The following is a 16,915-nucleotide window of genomic DNA, read 5'->3' as shown; positions in this document are numbered from 1 at the left end:
TTTAAAATAAGCATCAACAAAGTTATATAATAAATTGGTAAAGAAAAACTATGTAAGGGAGAAAAATCCTTTAAAAGCCACACCATCCTTCCCCTGAGGGCAATAGTCTTGAACTGCCCTATAATGGCAGTTGGAGAAAGGATAGGTGGTTATTCTCATTCACGTATTAAATTTATATCTTGGTTTTTTGGGCAAATAAGAGTACTCAAGGCTGTGCATGCAAGGGAGAACATACAAATATGGTACAGTCCATAACTGCACGCACACATTAGTATACAATAAAATGTAGATACACTAAATATTAGGCCTGTCAAATGAACAGTCTCTTAGCTGCATGTCTCACATAAGAAGTAGGATGCATAATAAATCCATTCTTGACTACATCATGCAGTTGGCATGTTGTACAATTCTGGTCAGGTGAGGCATAGAAAAGATGCAAGCTGCCCCAGACTGCATGAGAACAGTTTGCTATTACTAACCTAAGCTGTCTTGACATTTCTGTTATACAGAAATACTTTCGTGTGGGCATACATTGCAAGAGCAAGTTCCCACTCTGAGTTAATCACTTCCCAGAAAGCTAATTTTTGTTATGTCCCTCATCTCTCTGAAGTCCCACCAGGTCTATGCCTTTATCCACATAAAGATGCCAGCCTACTAGGAGATGATCTGGAACAAGTTCAGCCACCCTTGCGGTGATAAGACATTTAATTTTAAATATATGATTTTCAACAGAATTGAGATTGAGGTTAATCTGTTCTTCTCAATAGCTTCAGGAGCTTCCAGCAGGGATTTCATCAAAACATTCTCCAAAGTACCCAAAATTATGCCCAGGAAAGGCCACAACAAGCAGGGCATAACAGTGACCATCCCTCATTTGGTCTAGCATATTACCCAAGCAATGAAGGGCAAGGGAGGACCAAAACTGGATACGCTCAGCTGAAAAGACCTGTCCCGTCCTGAGGTCAAGATTTAGTTAGCTCCAGAAACACCAAGTGCTCTTCAATTCCTTCAGTAGCCAAGGAAGACAGGAAAGGAGAGAAGGCAGGTTCCAGTTTGAAGAAGCTTCCAGCCAATGATTTAGCCCCTGGATGTGGTTATGCCACTGACAACATCAGCCACTAAGGGAAATCAATGGTGGTGGGGAATCTGATCCCAACCATCTAAGTGATTGTATCCTTGCTCAAAAACATGAGTGCTCTCATTCAGTTTACATGGTTAAGACACAGGAACTCCGTCCCCCACGAACTTGTCTCACCCCTCTTAAAATTCATCTAAGCAAGCAGCCACTAGCACATCTTGTAGCAAAGAATTGTTTGGAAAGGTATTACATCAAGAACCATTTTCTCTGTCCCACATAATCAACCAATTTCAGAGAATAATGGCAAACTCATAATCTCTCTTCAGTTGTTCCTCACAGTGGTTGAACTCCATCAAATTCCCTCTTCAACATGCTCCCCATCAACCCCACAGCAGCACAAACTCTTTAAACTCTTATTTGAAGGGGGAAGATGCCATCTGCTCCCTTCCTGCTCTGACGTTTCGTTTAAAAGCAAAGTTTTCTCAATGAAGTCCCCGCTACAGGTTTAGATAATGGCACAAACATACGTCTAGAGCCTTCCTTTGTAAAAACAAAAACAAAAAAGGCATTTAATAGATTTTTCTGCTTTTATAATTTAAATAACTTAACGACTGAAAAGAAGAAAAATCTGACAAATGTGAGACAGAGTTGGACTGCAGTCTCAGAGTGAAAGTGGGAGAGGAAAACAAGGAGAAACTGAGAATGTACTGTGGAACCCCAATGCCCACCACCCACCCTGTGTGCCAGACCCCACCCCACCCCCCATTCCCTAAAGCCGCCGGAGAGCTCGTTTCTTGTCAGTCTTCTTCTTGGAAGCCAATTTCTTGTCCCTGTCACCTGCGTGTTTCTTAGCCATGGGACCATCCCCAGAGGCACCAGCCGAAGAGGAGCAAGGCTCAGCTGGGTCCTTGGTACGCAGTCCAGACGAAGGCTGGGCGTGGATCTCTGTCAGGAGACGGGCCCGGGAAGCATATTCCTCATAGTTCTCCAGCAGGAGGCGCCCTGCTTCCTCATTCAGAGCTGATTCCGGATTGGGGTGGATGAGCAAACACTTGATGGTCTGGAGCAGGAAGAATGAGGTTGACAGAATTAAAATCAAGGAGAGAAACATCAGACAGGACGCTAGATGGAAGAGGGAAACTACTCTGGCCTCTCTCGGTAGAACAAAGGTCAATGGAAAGCTATACCTATTTCTTTCCAAGAACACCATCTCTTCCCAAGTTTGCTGGTTCTTCTTCCCTCGCAGAAAGAAATCTCCCCCTATTCATCCTCTTCCCTGCCCCCCCGGGCCTTCAGCTCTCTCTGGCGAAGTCCCACCCTGGACATCCCACCCCCAGAAGGCAGAAGTCCCACCCCCCGGAAGTCCCACCCACCTGGTACTAGGTAACACCTGGTGCAAGAACACTTTTGAGATTGGGCACTCAGTTTCTAAAAGGCTCACCATCACTGCTATAGGACTACTGAAGGGAGGGGGAACGATACACTAGCCTGTGTCACTGAAAGAGGACCAAGGACTGCGGGTCAGTTCCTAGGATTCTTCTAACATAGTGTTTCAGATATTTAATAAAAAAAGAAGGGAGACAATTCTTCAAAACAGAGAAACAAATGATTCACTAAGGGAAAAAGAAGCCAGAATTTCAGCACCCAAAGGCTTTTGTTGCCAGTTTAATATCAGATTTAGATTAAGCAGACCTGTTATACAGTGGACCCTTGTTATACGCTGGGGTTTGGTTCCAAGATCTCCCGTGTGTAACAAAATCCGTGTATGCTCAAGTCCCATTAAATATAATGACATAGCAAAATGGTGTCCCTTATAAAAATGGAAAATCAATGTTTGATATATGAAATTTATATTTTTTTGGAACATTTTCAAACCGTGGATGCTTGAATCCGTGTATAAAAAATCCGTGTATAAGAAGGGCTGACTGTACTATCAGAATATACACATTACTCTGATGAGGGAAAGGTCCATATAAAAGGCTCTAATGTGCCAACAGCCAATGTGGTGTAATGCTTTGAGCGTAGGACTTGGGTCTCGCACACTGTTAATAGCTAGTGAAGCAGATAAAAGAGTGGAGGAAGCCACCAACCACCTTCCTAATGTGCAAGCTTCCCACCAGGATGCCTTCCAAATAAGCAACCCTACACACAAGATATGTTCTCAAGATGGTATAGGCATTTGCAGTGGTACTGTCATCTGTACACCTGAGTCTGCTTTAGTGCCCTTGGCTGACCTGGGGTCTGAACACAGGTCAAAGGTGAGCTTCTTGAGATAGGTTTCCCCAAACACAACAGCCCCATTCCAACTTCCTACTGAAACATTCAATTTTTACCTAGCTTGATGCCCATAAGAGGAGGAAAAGCAGGCAAGACAGGATGGGACTATAGCTGCACAGAGATGGCAAGAAAAATGAAAAGGGAGCTAACTTTCTTGTCTGCTATGTAACTTCTCAGTAGTTAATTCAATATTATGGATTTTTATTCATTTGGTTTTTGACTGATCAATTAAATGTAAGCATTTTCGTGTATTACCAAGACTTCGGAGGTTTCAATTTAAGAGCATAGAAAATGATTTCCTTTTTAAAAGAAACCAAAAGAAAAGGCAATTTTCAGTCTTCTTTTTTTGTTCCCAATTGTTAGGAACACCCCAGAAAGTCACTAAAATGAAGACATGCTCATTCAACTACAAATGATTTCACCAACTGATCTACTAAGTAAAGATTAAGTGGTAGGATCAGTTGGCAAAACTATAGTTTAGTGAGTGTAAGTTAATTGCTCAGACATATACCAGTTTGATGTTGATTCCCTGAAAGTTGATGTGTCCCTGAAAGTTGAGAAAAAGTCTTGTGAGAAAAAGGGAGAAAAATATGAGAGAGAGAGAAAAGTTAGAAAGGGTACTCCTGCTCATTTTTATTCCACTCAATATTGGTTTAAACCCCCACCCAATGCATGGTCATAACAAAGATCCCAATGGCATGTGACACTCAATGGTATTTAAGGCTACCTTCTCCTAAATTAAAACTTATGATTTAATTTAAAGATGTTTTTCTTCCAAGTTATTGCTCCCTCCTATACATGATACTGTTCAGCCTCCATTACTCCTTGCATCAAATGCATGTCTCATCATTCTGCCTAGTACTGAACTTGGACAGCCCTAAACGTGGTTAAGTTAGGGGCTACTTAAATCTTTGGATACATTTATTGTTCTCAATGAAGTAAACTCTGCAGCTCTCATTCTAAAATAAAAATTGTTACACCTAATTCTCATTATTTTGCATGGTTTCCATTTCTACAATCAGCACCTTAGCTTTAATAGCTTTTTTCTTCCTATTTTTTTTAATGGCACCAGTGCATTATAATGCTTTTTCTTATGACTAGTTATAAATTTTAAAAGCAATTAATCTTCTTTATTTTGCTTTTGTGAACATACAGTTTTCTACACATGGGGTTTTTCATTAGCTCATACTTTTAAAAACCCAGAATGCTAAGCAAAAGGTGTCAGCTGAAAAAAGATAAAAGGCAATTCCATCAAATTTTGACGATGATTATGTTTTGTATTGGGGGGGGGGGGGGGGGCTTTGTTAGCCACTCCGGAAACATCACTAGAAACAATGTTTTAAATACAGTGGGTCCTTGGTATCTGCTGGGGGCTCATTCCAGGACCCCCATGGATAACAAAATCTGTGGATGCTCAAGTCCCATTAAATACAATAGCACAGTAAATACCTTATATAAAGAAGCAAATTCAAGGTTTGCTTTTTGGAATTTTCAGCATTTTCAAACCATGGATGGTTCAATCCATAGATAAAAAAATCCATGGATAAGGAGGGCTAATTCTATAAAAAGAAGCAGGCAGAAGTGGTTCAGCAGTGTGCCAAGAGACACAGAATTAAGGATCAGAATGAAAATACACCATAATTCACTAGCCAAGTACATATTTAGCATGCAGGTCTCAGTTCAATTCTGGCATCCCCAGTAAAAGATCTCAGGTAGCAAGGGATAGAAAGACTCCTGCCTGAGAAGCTGGACAGCCACCAGCCACCAGAGTAGCATGCCCTAAAGAAATGCTTAGATTTTCCAATAAGGCACCTTCTCACGGACAGTAGGCATGGTATGTGACAATCTCATTTGGGCCCCAAACATGCTATTTGGGGACTCTGCCCAGTTAAAACTACTACTCACCAGCAGGACATGTCGGATGCCCAGTTCCGCTTTCCAGTCCTTCTTGAGGACATTGACGCAGATCTCGCCATTGGCACCCACATTGGGGTGGAAGATTTTGGTCAGGAAATAGCCCTTTGGGGGGCTAGCCGGGAAGTCTTTACCAAGAATCAGCTTCATGCGAAAAAGGCCACCAGAGTATGGAGTACCCTCTGTAAGAAGGAGAAGAATGATTGTAGGGTAGGGTTGTTCCCTTCCTTGCATATCTCCCAACAAAGAGCAGCACGGTTTGGACTGTGGTTCAAGATCTTAAATTTTGCTATCTTTTCCCACCTGCTTAGATTAGGGGTGGGCAACTATGGGAAGGTAGGGGGATGCATTAGCCCACCAGGATTCCCGCAATTCACACACTCTGCCAACAAACAAATTTGTTTGGCCCCAAATATTGTGAGGGGCATTTTTGCTATATTTTCACGCTGCCCTGGTTTGCTCCGCGAGGGGGCCGCAGTGGACAAACCACGCGGCTCCGTCACGGAACAAAAAGAACCCGCAAAAAGCGGGTTTTTCTTGTGGTGCCTTTGTGACGCCGCAAGGTGCCAATGGCACACTTGCGGCGTCACAAAGGCGCTGGGACATGCGGACACTATACATCCATCACGTCAAAATGGCGGCGCCCGTATGTACAGTACCCCCTCGTCACATGCAAGGGGCAAGTCGTGTCTGGAAGCGCCGCCCCTTGCACGTAACGACGGCGCTCCGTAGGGCCCATCTGTACAGTGCTTTTGTTAATTTAGTTATGCCTTGAAATGCTATCTGGCATGATTTTTATTTTCTCACTAACCCCAAAACAGAGCCCTCACCTATTGCACTACACCTGTAACTACTACACCTCTGGCATGTTTAGTATGTTTTCCCCTTTCCCCTTCTCACCTGGTCCTTCAATGGTGACCTGAACATCAGTTATATCCTCCTCATTGGGGAAGACCTTGATGCCTTCAGGTGGGTCTGAGGTGAGAGTGGAGACTTCTTTGTAAACCAGCCGGATCACGTGGGGAGGCAAATTTTCTACATTGGAATTCTGAAGGAGAGAGATGGGAGGAAGGAGATTATGACACTCAGCTGAAACAACATCTCCCTGGAGCAATCAAAAATCTGTGACAGCTTTTTCTGAAGGGGCAGAATGAGAGAAAGCCTGATTTTAAACATATTTACTAGTACAGAATGAAATTATTCTCAGTTCAGATTTACTTGAGGAAGGAAAAGAAACTTATATAATACACATAGAAAAGTGTGGGCCCTATGTGGACCTAGGCTAAAATTTAAAAGCCCTTCACAAATGACCAGACCTATTTCTGTCCAGTATCCACAATCCCTCCCTCCCCTGAGGAAATGTCCTTGGCAGAACAAAGGTTCTTCACCACTGGTGCAGAAGGTGCATCTCTGTTTTAAATAAGGCTGCATCTGTATTGCAGAAATAATGTAGTTTGACACTGCTTTAACAGCCATTGCTGATGATATAGGATCCTGAGATTTGTAGTTTGTTGTGGCACCAGAGCTCTCTGACAGAGAAGGGTAAATCGCTCACAAAACTACAAATCCCAGAATTTCATAGCGTTGAGCCATGGCAGTTCAAGCAGTGTCACAGTTCATTATTTCAGCAGGGCAAATGCAGCCTATGACCACATCTCAAAATAGACACAAAAGCTGAGGCAATATCCCTTTCTCAGCACCCCAATTCGGGTTCCACTTGTTAAGTCTTGGTCCAACCAAGTTAGCACCTCTTTAATCAGCTACACATTTCCTAAAATTACATCACAAGAAATACTGTTGCTGCAGGTTTTCCACTTGAAACAAGAAGTGGGAGCAATTACAGCATATAGTATACCCTCTACAAGGCAATGTGATGTGCTAGCTAATTCAGGCAGCAATCGAGCAGGCCTGCTCCTGAGTAAGCTTATTTGCAAGTATGTTTTTTCCAGTTGCCTGTTTCAAGCAGCACAAGGACAAACACTGGCATCTGGTTCTAGTCTGCCTATTTAAAAATACACATTTTTTTCCTGATGACCCTCATCTAGCACCAAACATTTATGCATGAATGTCCTATTCTAAAAGTAACAACTATCACTTCTGCATCCTCACAAGGCCTGAAACTCAGACAACCCAATTCTTCCCCTACTGTATAATCCCAAAAAGTCCAGCCAAACACACTGAAGAGGATAGACATGCATACCTCCATGAAACAAGACTGCAACTTAAAGCAGATTCCTAGACAGCAACTAGCCTACTCATTCATGACAAGCAGGAAGCCAGGAGTGTCAAGAACTCACTTTACTAAATACAGTGGGCCCTTGTTATCTGCTGGGATTTGGTTCTAAGACCCTCCATGGATAACAGAATCTGTGGATGCTCAAGTCCCATTAAATACAATGGTATAGCAATATGGTGCCCCTTATATACTGTAAAATGGAAAATCAAAGTTTGCTATTTGGAATTTATACTTTTTAAAAAATATTTTCAAGCCATGAATGCTTGAATCCGTGGATAAAAAAAATCTGTGGATAAGGAGGGCCAACTGTATAACAATGGATCTTTGTGGCAACATGTGGGCTAGTAAACTGTTTATCGGGGGGGAGGGTGGAATACAGAAATAACAGCCCACATCGGAGAGTAACTCAAAGAATTTTAACACAATTCCAAAAAATTAACTACCTTAGACTAAACCAGAGATGGGAAAACTGGTGCCGTCCAGATGTTTGGACTATCACTCACATAATTCCTGAACACTGATAAGAACTGGAAGTTCCAAGTTAATTTTAAAAGATTCATGTGCAGGTGTAGATGCCCAAGAAAAATAAATATTTTAAAGAAATCCTACAATCCTCAGGTTACAAATCCTGACAGTACTGGGCCAATTACTTCTCAAGACTTCAAAGCTGTCTCAATGAGGGAGTGATGGGCCTGAGCTATATCCACTTTTCAGTACTGTATTCAGAAGCTGTCCTAAAAAATGTGATTATTTTTTTTGGTTTTTTTTTTTTTTTTTTTTTGCTTCAAATATGTTACTGTGGGAAAACAGTGTGATGAATAATGTAGCGTATTGATTAGAGGGTAAGACTATGACCAGAAAGATTCAAATCCCCACTCAACCACACAAAGAACCCTGGGTGACTCTACCGTCCTCTCTTTCTTGCATGCACCCTAATGTACCTAACAGGATGGGTATAAAGATAAAATTGGCAAAGGGGAACACCATTATAGAGCTCTGAGTTCTTTAGAGGGAAGGAAGCATATAAAAAATGTGACAATACACATGCAAAATAAGCACATTTTCATGCCACATTCTCAAGTCACCGTTTCAAAAAGCAATTCAGAAAGAACTGGACTTTTCACATCCTCTGTCTTTAAGTTTCATGTGCACGCACACACACAGAGAGAAAAAGAAATAATTTGTTCACATTGTAAGTGAGAAACCAATGCTTTCCAGAAACTACAAAGCATGCCCCCACTGCACTCGTAGAAGCACGCACAGATACACAAACATTAGACTCACACCTTAAGTAAAGTAAAAACTTTGCAGTTTTTCAGACAGCCTCATTACCCCACTCTCCTGTACTACTAAGGAAGACATTGGGCCAAAACACACTGCAGAGATCATCCAGTTTGAGACTGCTTTAACTGCCCTGGCTCAGTGCTAGGGAATCCTGGAAGTTGTAGTTTGTTGTGGCCCCAGAGCTCCCTGACATAGAAGGCTAAATGTTCTTAGAATTCCCTTGAACTGAGCCAGGGCAGTTAAAGCAATCCCAAACTGGATTCTTTCTGCAGTGTGTTTTGGACCATTAGGAGCAGGCCTTATGCTTACACACTTCTCTCCACTCTTACCTCTCCACTGCTAAGCCAGTCAGACAAACCCATGTTTATTTGATCCCATAAGACTGAATGCTTTTCTAAAAGATTTTAACCTTGCGGGATCAGGACACATTTATCATTTAAGCCAGGACAGACTCTTTTGGTTCAGCTGCTCACTTTTCACTGCAGTTTAGCTAAGGATGCCTCTCCAATCCTGAAGAAAAAATTACATCTAAACAACATTTGAACAGCCTCGACCCTTAGCTATTTACAAGCCTTTTGACACCTGTCAACTCCTTGCACTCTGAGAAGGAATTTGGTGACCTGCATTGTCAGTTAAGCACTGAGATACAAGCAGACCAACTGCTGCAGTAAACCTTTTGTACTTTGGCAGAGTCCCGGCTACAAAAAAGCCCCTTTCTTCTCCTTTTGACACAAACTAGATCTGGGAGTGTATGCTTCCACCACTCAGCACATCTTTTCCACAAGGCCCCAAAAATATCCTGGGTTAGGTATTTTCAACCTCCACTTCCAATCTGTTCAACTATATAATGCAACCCCACATTCGCTGGGGTTAGGGGTGGAAAAAAGGCAAATAAAAAAACACAAGTTTTTTTTAAAACCTTAAGGCAGTACTCTTCTAAAACAGATCAACTTAATGACCTTCACTTCCCAGCACTCCAAATGTCCACAAAGAAAGCTTATGACTGTGACGCTGCCTCTTGCGATATTAAAGACACTAAAGTAGGAGGAAGTTCATAAATATGAAGGATTTTGCTTTGACAAAACAATTATTCAAGGAAGACTATTACACCCTCCTAAATCTTGACACTAAGAAAACAGAAAGCCACACAAGCACAAAGTTAACTAACCTAAGATGTCCTGTAGAATGCAGCCCTAAGCATATTTCTTCAAAAAGAAGCTCCATGGAATCCAGCAGGACCTACTCCCAAGTGTATATTGAACTTACTAAACTTTAACCTAGACTTTCTAACCAAGATGGTGGTCTAAAACACAGTGCAGAAATAAACCAGTTTGAGAATATAACTGCTCTGGCTCAATGCTAGGGAGTTCCAGAAACTGTAGTTTTGTGAGACATTTAACTTTCTCTGCCAGAGAGCTCTGGTGCCACAACAAACTACAATTCCCAGGATTCCCTAGCACTGAGCCAGGGCAGTTAAATGGTCACAAACTAGATTATTTCTGCAGTGTGTTTTGGACCTATGTTTCCCTGTACAGTTGTCCCTCTATATTCACTAGGGTTAGGGGAACAAGACCCCCGTGAATATGGAAAAACCGCAAATAACAAAAACACTGTTTTTCCCTGAGAGGACACCTCTCTAGGAATCTCTAGGTCCTCCAGTGCAACTCTGTGGTCAATGTCCAACATACACTGACCATAGAATGGCACTGCAGTAGCTACAAATGGCTTTTCAATGCAACTTTTAGTTAAAGTTGACCAGAGAGTTGCACTGGAGGACCCAGACAGTCCTAGAGAGAACATATTAATGAAATCCGTGAATAATCAAATCTGCAAATATCAAAGCCGCAAATATGGAGGGATGACTGTATTAGCCTTTAATATAGGAAAATATTACTTTTGCCTCTTTTTTTGTTTGAAGCATGCAAGATAAAAGTAGAATGGTGCCTAATGGAAATGTCTACAACCAAAAATATAAATTTAAAATGTGAGGCGAGTACAGTAGAGATACCTGATTGAAATGGGTATCTTTCCCATTCACAAATGCAAAAGTCATAAAGTATGTACCTTACATTCTTTTTTTAAAAGCACTTCATTGAAACTCTGTGTGTATTCAGGGGTAGCTATGTTGGCCATGCAGCAAAATCTATGCAATTTGAAAACCCACAAAGCAGCAATACCTTTTTCGGGCCAACTCCAAAGTAGAAAACACCATGCATGCTTTTGAAACTTCACTGACTTCTTCATATAAAATGTATGTGTCATCTAAGAGAGAATTACATTCCAGAAAAGTTCTACTGGTCATTACTAAAAGCAGATGCTTAGCCTGATAAGACACCACCTCTCCCAAATAAGTATTTGAGAGATTTTAAAAGTCCCTTCCAAGTTTCAATAAGGGCTTAAATACTTCAAGGCACCAGTTCCTGTGTGATCCCAGAAGCTAAGCAGGTGAGCCTTGGCTTGTATTTGGATGGGAGGCCACCAATGAATTTCAGATGCTGCAGGCTATACATCAAAGGAAGGAAGTAACAAAACCATTTTTAAGTATTCCTTGTCTAAGGAAACCTTGTGAAATTCATAGGACCACCATAACTCGACAGGTGATTTGAAAGCACACACATACACAAAGCAATGCAATACTATTATTGGGCCAACTCCAAAGCATAAAATACACCATGCAAGCTTTTGAAGCTTCACTGGCTTCTTCATCAGGCAGAGAGTCTAACATCATGATCTTTCTTTGGACATCTTTCCTTGATGAAGAAAGGTGATATATTAAAATTATATGCCTAGGCCTGAGACTGTAACATTGTCACCTTTCTTCTCCTTTATGATGTTTTACCATGTTTGTCTGATGAAGCAGTCAGTGAAGCTTCCAAAGTTTGCAGTGTTTTTTATGCTTTGGAGCTGGCCCAATAAAGGTATTGCAGCTTTGTGGGTTTGGGGTTTGCATGGATTTTGCTGCATGGCCAACACAGCTACCCCTGAATACACACACAGTTTCAATGAAGTGTTTTACAAAAAGAAGAATGTAAGATACACATTTTAAACATCAATGCGTAGGAGAAGATGAGAGATAACAAAGTTCTAACAAATGAGTAATGTATAGCGAAAGAAGTGGAAAACTTTAAACGTTGCTTCACGTTTGATATCTTCTGTGAATTGCTGACGTTCCCAAATCAAAATCCCGTCCTCCCTTGAACTTTTAATAAAACTCAAGTTAGACTTCAAATTTTAAACAAATGCTCAGAAAAAACCAAGGACTCAACATCACATAGTGTGCTACTTTCAAAACCTCTTTCCCTACACCACAGATCAAGGCCCATTTAAATCTACTCCATGTTTAAACATTTATTTGTCTGTATGTGCCTTCAAGTTGCCTCTCGACTTATGGTGACTTCAAGAATTTCAAAGGGTTTCCCAAGGCAAAAAAATAAAATTCAGAGGTAGTTTTGCTAGCTTCTTCTTCTGAAATATAGTCTACACTACAGCACTTGGTATTCATTGGCAGTTTCCCATCCAAGTACTAACCAGGGCTGATTCTGTTGAGCTTCCGAGATTAGATGGGGTCTGGTGCAGTAATGTTATTTAGGACCTTACTTTTTCAGGGTAGACAGCATGCATAATAGTTTAAGTGTTGGAGTACGACCCTGGAGACCAGGTTTTGATTTCCAGCTCGGCCATGTTAAATCCATTGCGTGACCGTGGACATGTCACATGCTCTCAGCCTCAGGGGAAAGGAAAGGCAATGGCAAACCTCCTCTGAACAAATATTTTTCTCCTGTCCTTAAGCCAAGTTATTCCTTGTACAGCACCACCAGGCCCTCTGAACTACAACTCTGTCTGGGTATCCTACCTTATGATAAGGTGGGCCCTCCACATTCGCTGAGATTAGGGGTGCAGGACCCCCATGAAAGTGGAAAATTCACAAATTAAAAAACAAAACTTTTGTTTTTAAACCCCAGAGAACACCTCTCTAGGAATCTCTTGGCTGTCCAAGAGATTGGTTGTTCTGCTGTACGTTGACCACAGAATTGCCCAGGAGGATCTACAAATGCCAGGAACAGTGTCCTCTCTAGGCTCTGCAGCATGACTCTATAGAGGCAACCGTTGCACTGGAAGACCTAGAGAGAACATATTAATGAAATCTGTGAGTAACCAAATCCACAAAAGTTAAAGCTGCGAATGCGGAGGGCCCACTGTACTGTCTTGACTCCAGCATTCCCAGGGTGAGACATCAGTGATCTTTAGCCACCAACACATAATTCTCCCTGGAAGCCAAGAGGATAAAACTGAGTCTGTCGTACTTTGGCGACATCATGGGAAGACACGACTCACTGGGGAAAACCCAATAATGCTAGGAAAGGTGGAGGGAAGCAGAAAGAGAGGAAGGCCGCATGCTAGATGGACAGACTCCATTAAGGAAGTAACTAACGGGTGTGAGTTTGCAGGAACTAAAAAGAGCTGCAGAGGGCAGGAAGTCTTGGAGATGTCTCACCCACAGGGTCACCATGGATCCGATCGACTTGAGGGCGGTTCACAATAAAAAAAACATAAATGCCAACATATACCTGCAGCCCTAGAAACTAAGATCCAAAACACTGCAGAAATAATCCAGTTTGAGACCACTTTAACTGCCCTGGCTCGATGCTAGGGAATTCTGGGAACTTGTCTTGTGAGACATTCAGCCTTCTCTGCCAGAGTTCTGGTGTCACCATAAATTACAATTCCCAGGATTCCCTAGCCCTGAACCAGGGCAGTTAAAGCTGTCTCAAATTGGATTATTTCTGCAGCGGGTTTTGGACCTAAGAATACCCTACCCATCAGCCCAGATCCTTTCTCAATCCATTAGTAGTACCAAAAGCCAGGTTCAGTTATGCGCCCAAAGATTGTGCATCACCAGATTTCGATTCCACGTGTCCATTTGCCACCCAATGCCAATATAAGACACCTAAATCTTCGTAAGAAGACGCAGACACAACTCCAAACTATCCCTCTTTTGAATGTAGAAAAATACCATACAGTGGTCCCTCCACAATGGCTGGTGTTAGGGGAGATGGACCCCGTGAATGTGGAAAAACCATAAATAAAAAACCACTCTTCTTTTTACCTAAGAGGATGCCTCTCTAGGCATCTCCAGGCAAGAAACTGATCACAGAATCACGCTGGAGGACCTACAGATGCCTAGAGAAGTGTTTCCTCTAAGAGCTCCTAGGTCAGCGATGGCGAACCTATGGCACATGTGCCAGAGGTGGCACTCAGAGCCCTCTCTGTGGGCACATGTGCTGCTGCCCAGCACAGAGTTTGCTAGAGTTTGTTACTAGAAAGCCAGAGGGACATGGCACTTTGCAATAAATAAGTGGGTTTTGGGTTGCAGTTTGGGCACTCGGCCTCTAAAAAGTTCACCATCACCGTCCTAGGTCCTCCAGCACAACTCTACGGTCAATTTACAGCACAAATGCACTGGAGGGATTCCTAGAGAGAACGTATCAATCAAAACCGCAGAAGCCAAAGCCGCAAAGATGGAGGGCCAACCGTACAAGGCCCCTTGCCCGAGATCCAGGTTTGGTTGCTGGGCTCCACTTCCACGTCTCCATTCGCCACCCAACACCTAAATCTTTGTGAGAAGACACACACAATTCCAAGCTATCCCTCCCTTGAATACAGAAGAACATACTACACTTGTCCCTCCATATTCTCTGGGGTTAGGGGCACAGGACCCCCGTGAATATGGAAAAACCCCAGATAACAAAAAGCACAATGCTTTTACCAAAGAGGACACCTCTATAGAACTGCGCTGGAGGAGCTACAAAGGCCTAGATTCTCTAGGAATCTCTAGGTCTTTCGGTGCAACTTGTAGTTAAAGTTGACCATAGAGTTATACTGGAGGACCTAGATATTCCTAGAGAGGACATATTAATCAAATCCGCAAATAATTAAATCCACAAAACTCAAAGCCTCAAATATGGAGGGTGAGTGTACTTTAGTAAAGCCAGCAATGTTATCCCCACCCACCCCATTAACCCTCTGGCATCTTGGCTTCTTAAGCAAAGGGGGGGCACTTCCAACAGATGGGAGCGGGGCATGCAGAGCTAGCTTCCAAACGCCACTCACCATTGTGCTGGGTCTGCCCAGGAGCTTGTAAAGAAGTAGCCCAACCTAACCCCACTCTTCCAAGGGGCCTCACATGCGCCTTAATCTATACTTAAATCACTTCTGATCGCCCAACGACCCCTAACCCTCCAGATTTGGGGATTAGGTATCCCCTCTTCCTATTAACAAGACGCCAGACCCCCTTAGTTTAAAAAACCCTCCCCTTTTTTAGCTATTTAGGGGGGGAAGCCAGCTATTGCCCCCCTCAGCTTCCTGCTTGAGACAAAGTCTCCTCCGCGCCACCCTCACTCTAATGAGGGTGGCCGGCGCCCGAAAGGGGCTTTTATAGCCTTCGGCCCTGGCCAGCCACGCCCCTTTCGAACCCCGAGTGCCCAATCAGGCCCGTTAGAACGGAGGGGGGGTCCGTTCCTCCCCCCTCCCTTCTCGGGTCCTCTCCTCGCGGAGAGCCGTTGACAAGCAAACTCCGCGACGGCCGGCAGCCAATGGGGAAAGGCGCAGCGGAGGGGGCGGGGCCTTCGAACCCGATTGGAGGGATTTGAATTACGAACGGCGTTCTGAAAAGGAAAGGGGTTTGTTTATGGCTAACGGTCATAAGGGCGGGGATGAGTTTCAAAACGTTGGATTGACGCGGCCTTCGGCCAATGGCGTTTGAGGCTCGCGAGAAACGCCGGAAGTGACGAGTTGAGGTAGCGAGGTGGCCAATGAGGGACGAGGAAGTGGCCCACACGAGAAAAGCTCTTTCTGTCTCAGGCTGAATCCACACTGGGGAAATAACCCGGTTTGGGACCGCTGTAACTCTTTTCTGGCTCAAGGCTATGGAATTCTGGGAGCTGGAGTTTGTTAGCCTCAGAAGGCACTGTCAAACACACACACAGCGAAGAAACTTGCCAGAAAACTCCCACAATAAGTTCACCTCAGGGTCACCATAAGTTGGAAACAGCTAGAAGGCACACAACACACACACACACACACACACATATATATATATATATATATACACACACACACATATAGCAAGGACATACAGCAGCCCTGTAAAGTATATACATTTATTAGCTTGAACACATTTCTTTTTCACTCTGGCTTTCTCTGGCAGTTGGGAGGCTTGCTTCTCTCATTTGGCCAATTAGGAGGCTGCCTGTTTTGTCTGAATAAGAAAGAAGAGGTCTGCACAGCAAATGGCCCCTGGGCCACATGCGGCCCACTTAAGGATTTCTGGTGGCTCACGATAATACGGTACCTGGCTGCTAAGGACAGTAAGGTTAGACCACAGAGGAGGAAGGAGGGGGGATGCTCCCCATGAGCCTGCTCCTCAGCCCAGCCTTTACTTGCAAGAAGTGAATATGCTCCCCATAAGCTTTTGAAGCTCCATTGGCTTCTTCATCGGGCAAAAGATGTAAAAGAAAACATCTGTGTGTGTGTGTGTGTTGTGTGCACCTTCAAGTTGTTTCCAACTAATGGTGACCCTGAGGCAAAATTATTGTGGGGTTTTTGTGGCAAGTTTCTTTGGGGGGGGGGGGTGTCATTGCCTTCTGAGGCTAAGAGAGTGTGATTTGCCCAAGGGCACCCGGTGGGTTTTCCTGGCCAATATATAGGCTTAACAAAATACCATATTTTAGGATGTGGGAGTGACGAGAGGAAAGGAATTCTGTAAATCTAACCAAATCAGAGTCATGTTCTTTTTAAACATATCTAAAATGCTTGTCAATTACAATTAAAATTCAATGTAACGCGATTCTGATTTGCTTCAAAACGTCTGTTCCTTTCATCAGTTCCACACCCAAAAAGGCAGGATGTTTGATGCCTGCCAAAACAAAGGAAGAAAGAAATCAAATAGACATTTTCGTAAAGTGCTTTATGCAACTTATGTGTGCATAATGTGGACAATATGTTACTTTTACTGAGACGTGTGTGAGTAACTGGAATCAATACTTTTATGTGGTACAGTGCGCCCGCGTTATACACAGCTTTCAGAATATGCTGAAAGCCGCGAGGGAGCCGCAGATGAATGGGGC

The 16,915-nt window shown here is 43.1% G+C and overlaps 1 protein-coding gene across 1 annotated transcript; it reads right to left on the bottom strand.

The window, feature by feature from the left end:
- Positions 1-1,820: 1,820 nt before the first annotated feature.
- Positions 1,821-15,361, bottom strand: LOC149303712 (ubiquitin-conjugating enzyme E2 S-like). Its single transcript, XM_089480429.1, has 4 exons — positions 14,901-15,361; positions 6,170-6,317; positions 5,261-5,451; positions 1,821-2,138 (listed from the first exon to the last, which is right to left on the bottom strand). Exons 1-4 carry the CDS (start codon positions 14,901-14,903, stop codon positions 1,848-1,850), a joined length of 633 nt encoding a protein of 210 aa, XP_089336555.1. The 5' UTR covers positions 14,904-15,361; the 3' UTR covers positions 1,821-1,847.
- Between the last annotated feature and the right edge of the window lie 1,554 nt (positions 15,362-16,915).

This window comes from Sceloporus occidentalis, unplaced genomic scaffold (genome assembly GCF_023333645.1).
Source record: "Sceloporus occidentalis isolate IW3139 unplaced genomic scaffold, rSceOcc1.0.p SCAF_14, whole genome shotgun sequence".
NCBI lineage: Eukaryota > Metazoa > Chordata > Lepidosauria > Squamata > Phrynosomatidae > Sceloporus > Sceloporus occidentalis.
This window is presented reverse-complemented; position numbering and strand designations above follow the sequence as displayed.

What these genes read in the sequence shown, in the direction of transcription:
- LOC149303712 (XM_089480429.1), bottom strand. An exon ending in GGTCACCATTGAAGGACCAG is followed by an intron (nt 5,452 to 6,169) that starts GTGAGAAGGGGA and finishes TCCTTCTTACAG; the next exon opens with AGGGTACTCCATACTCTGGT. An exon ending in GCATCCGACATGTCCTGCTG is followed by an intron (nt 2,139 to 5,260) that starts GTGAGTAGTAGT and finishes TTCCTGCTCCAG; the next exon opens with ACCATCAAGTGTTTGCTCAT.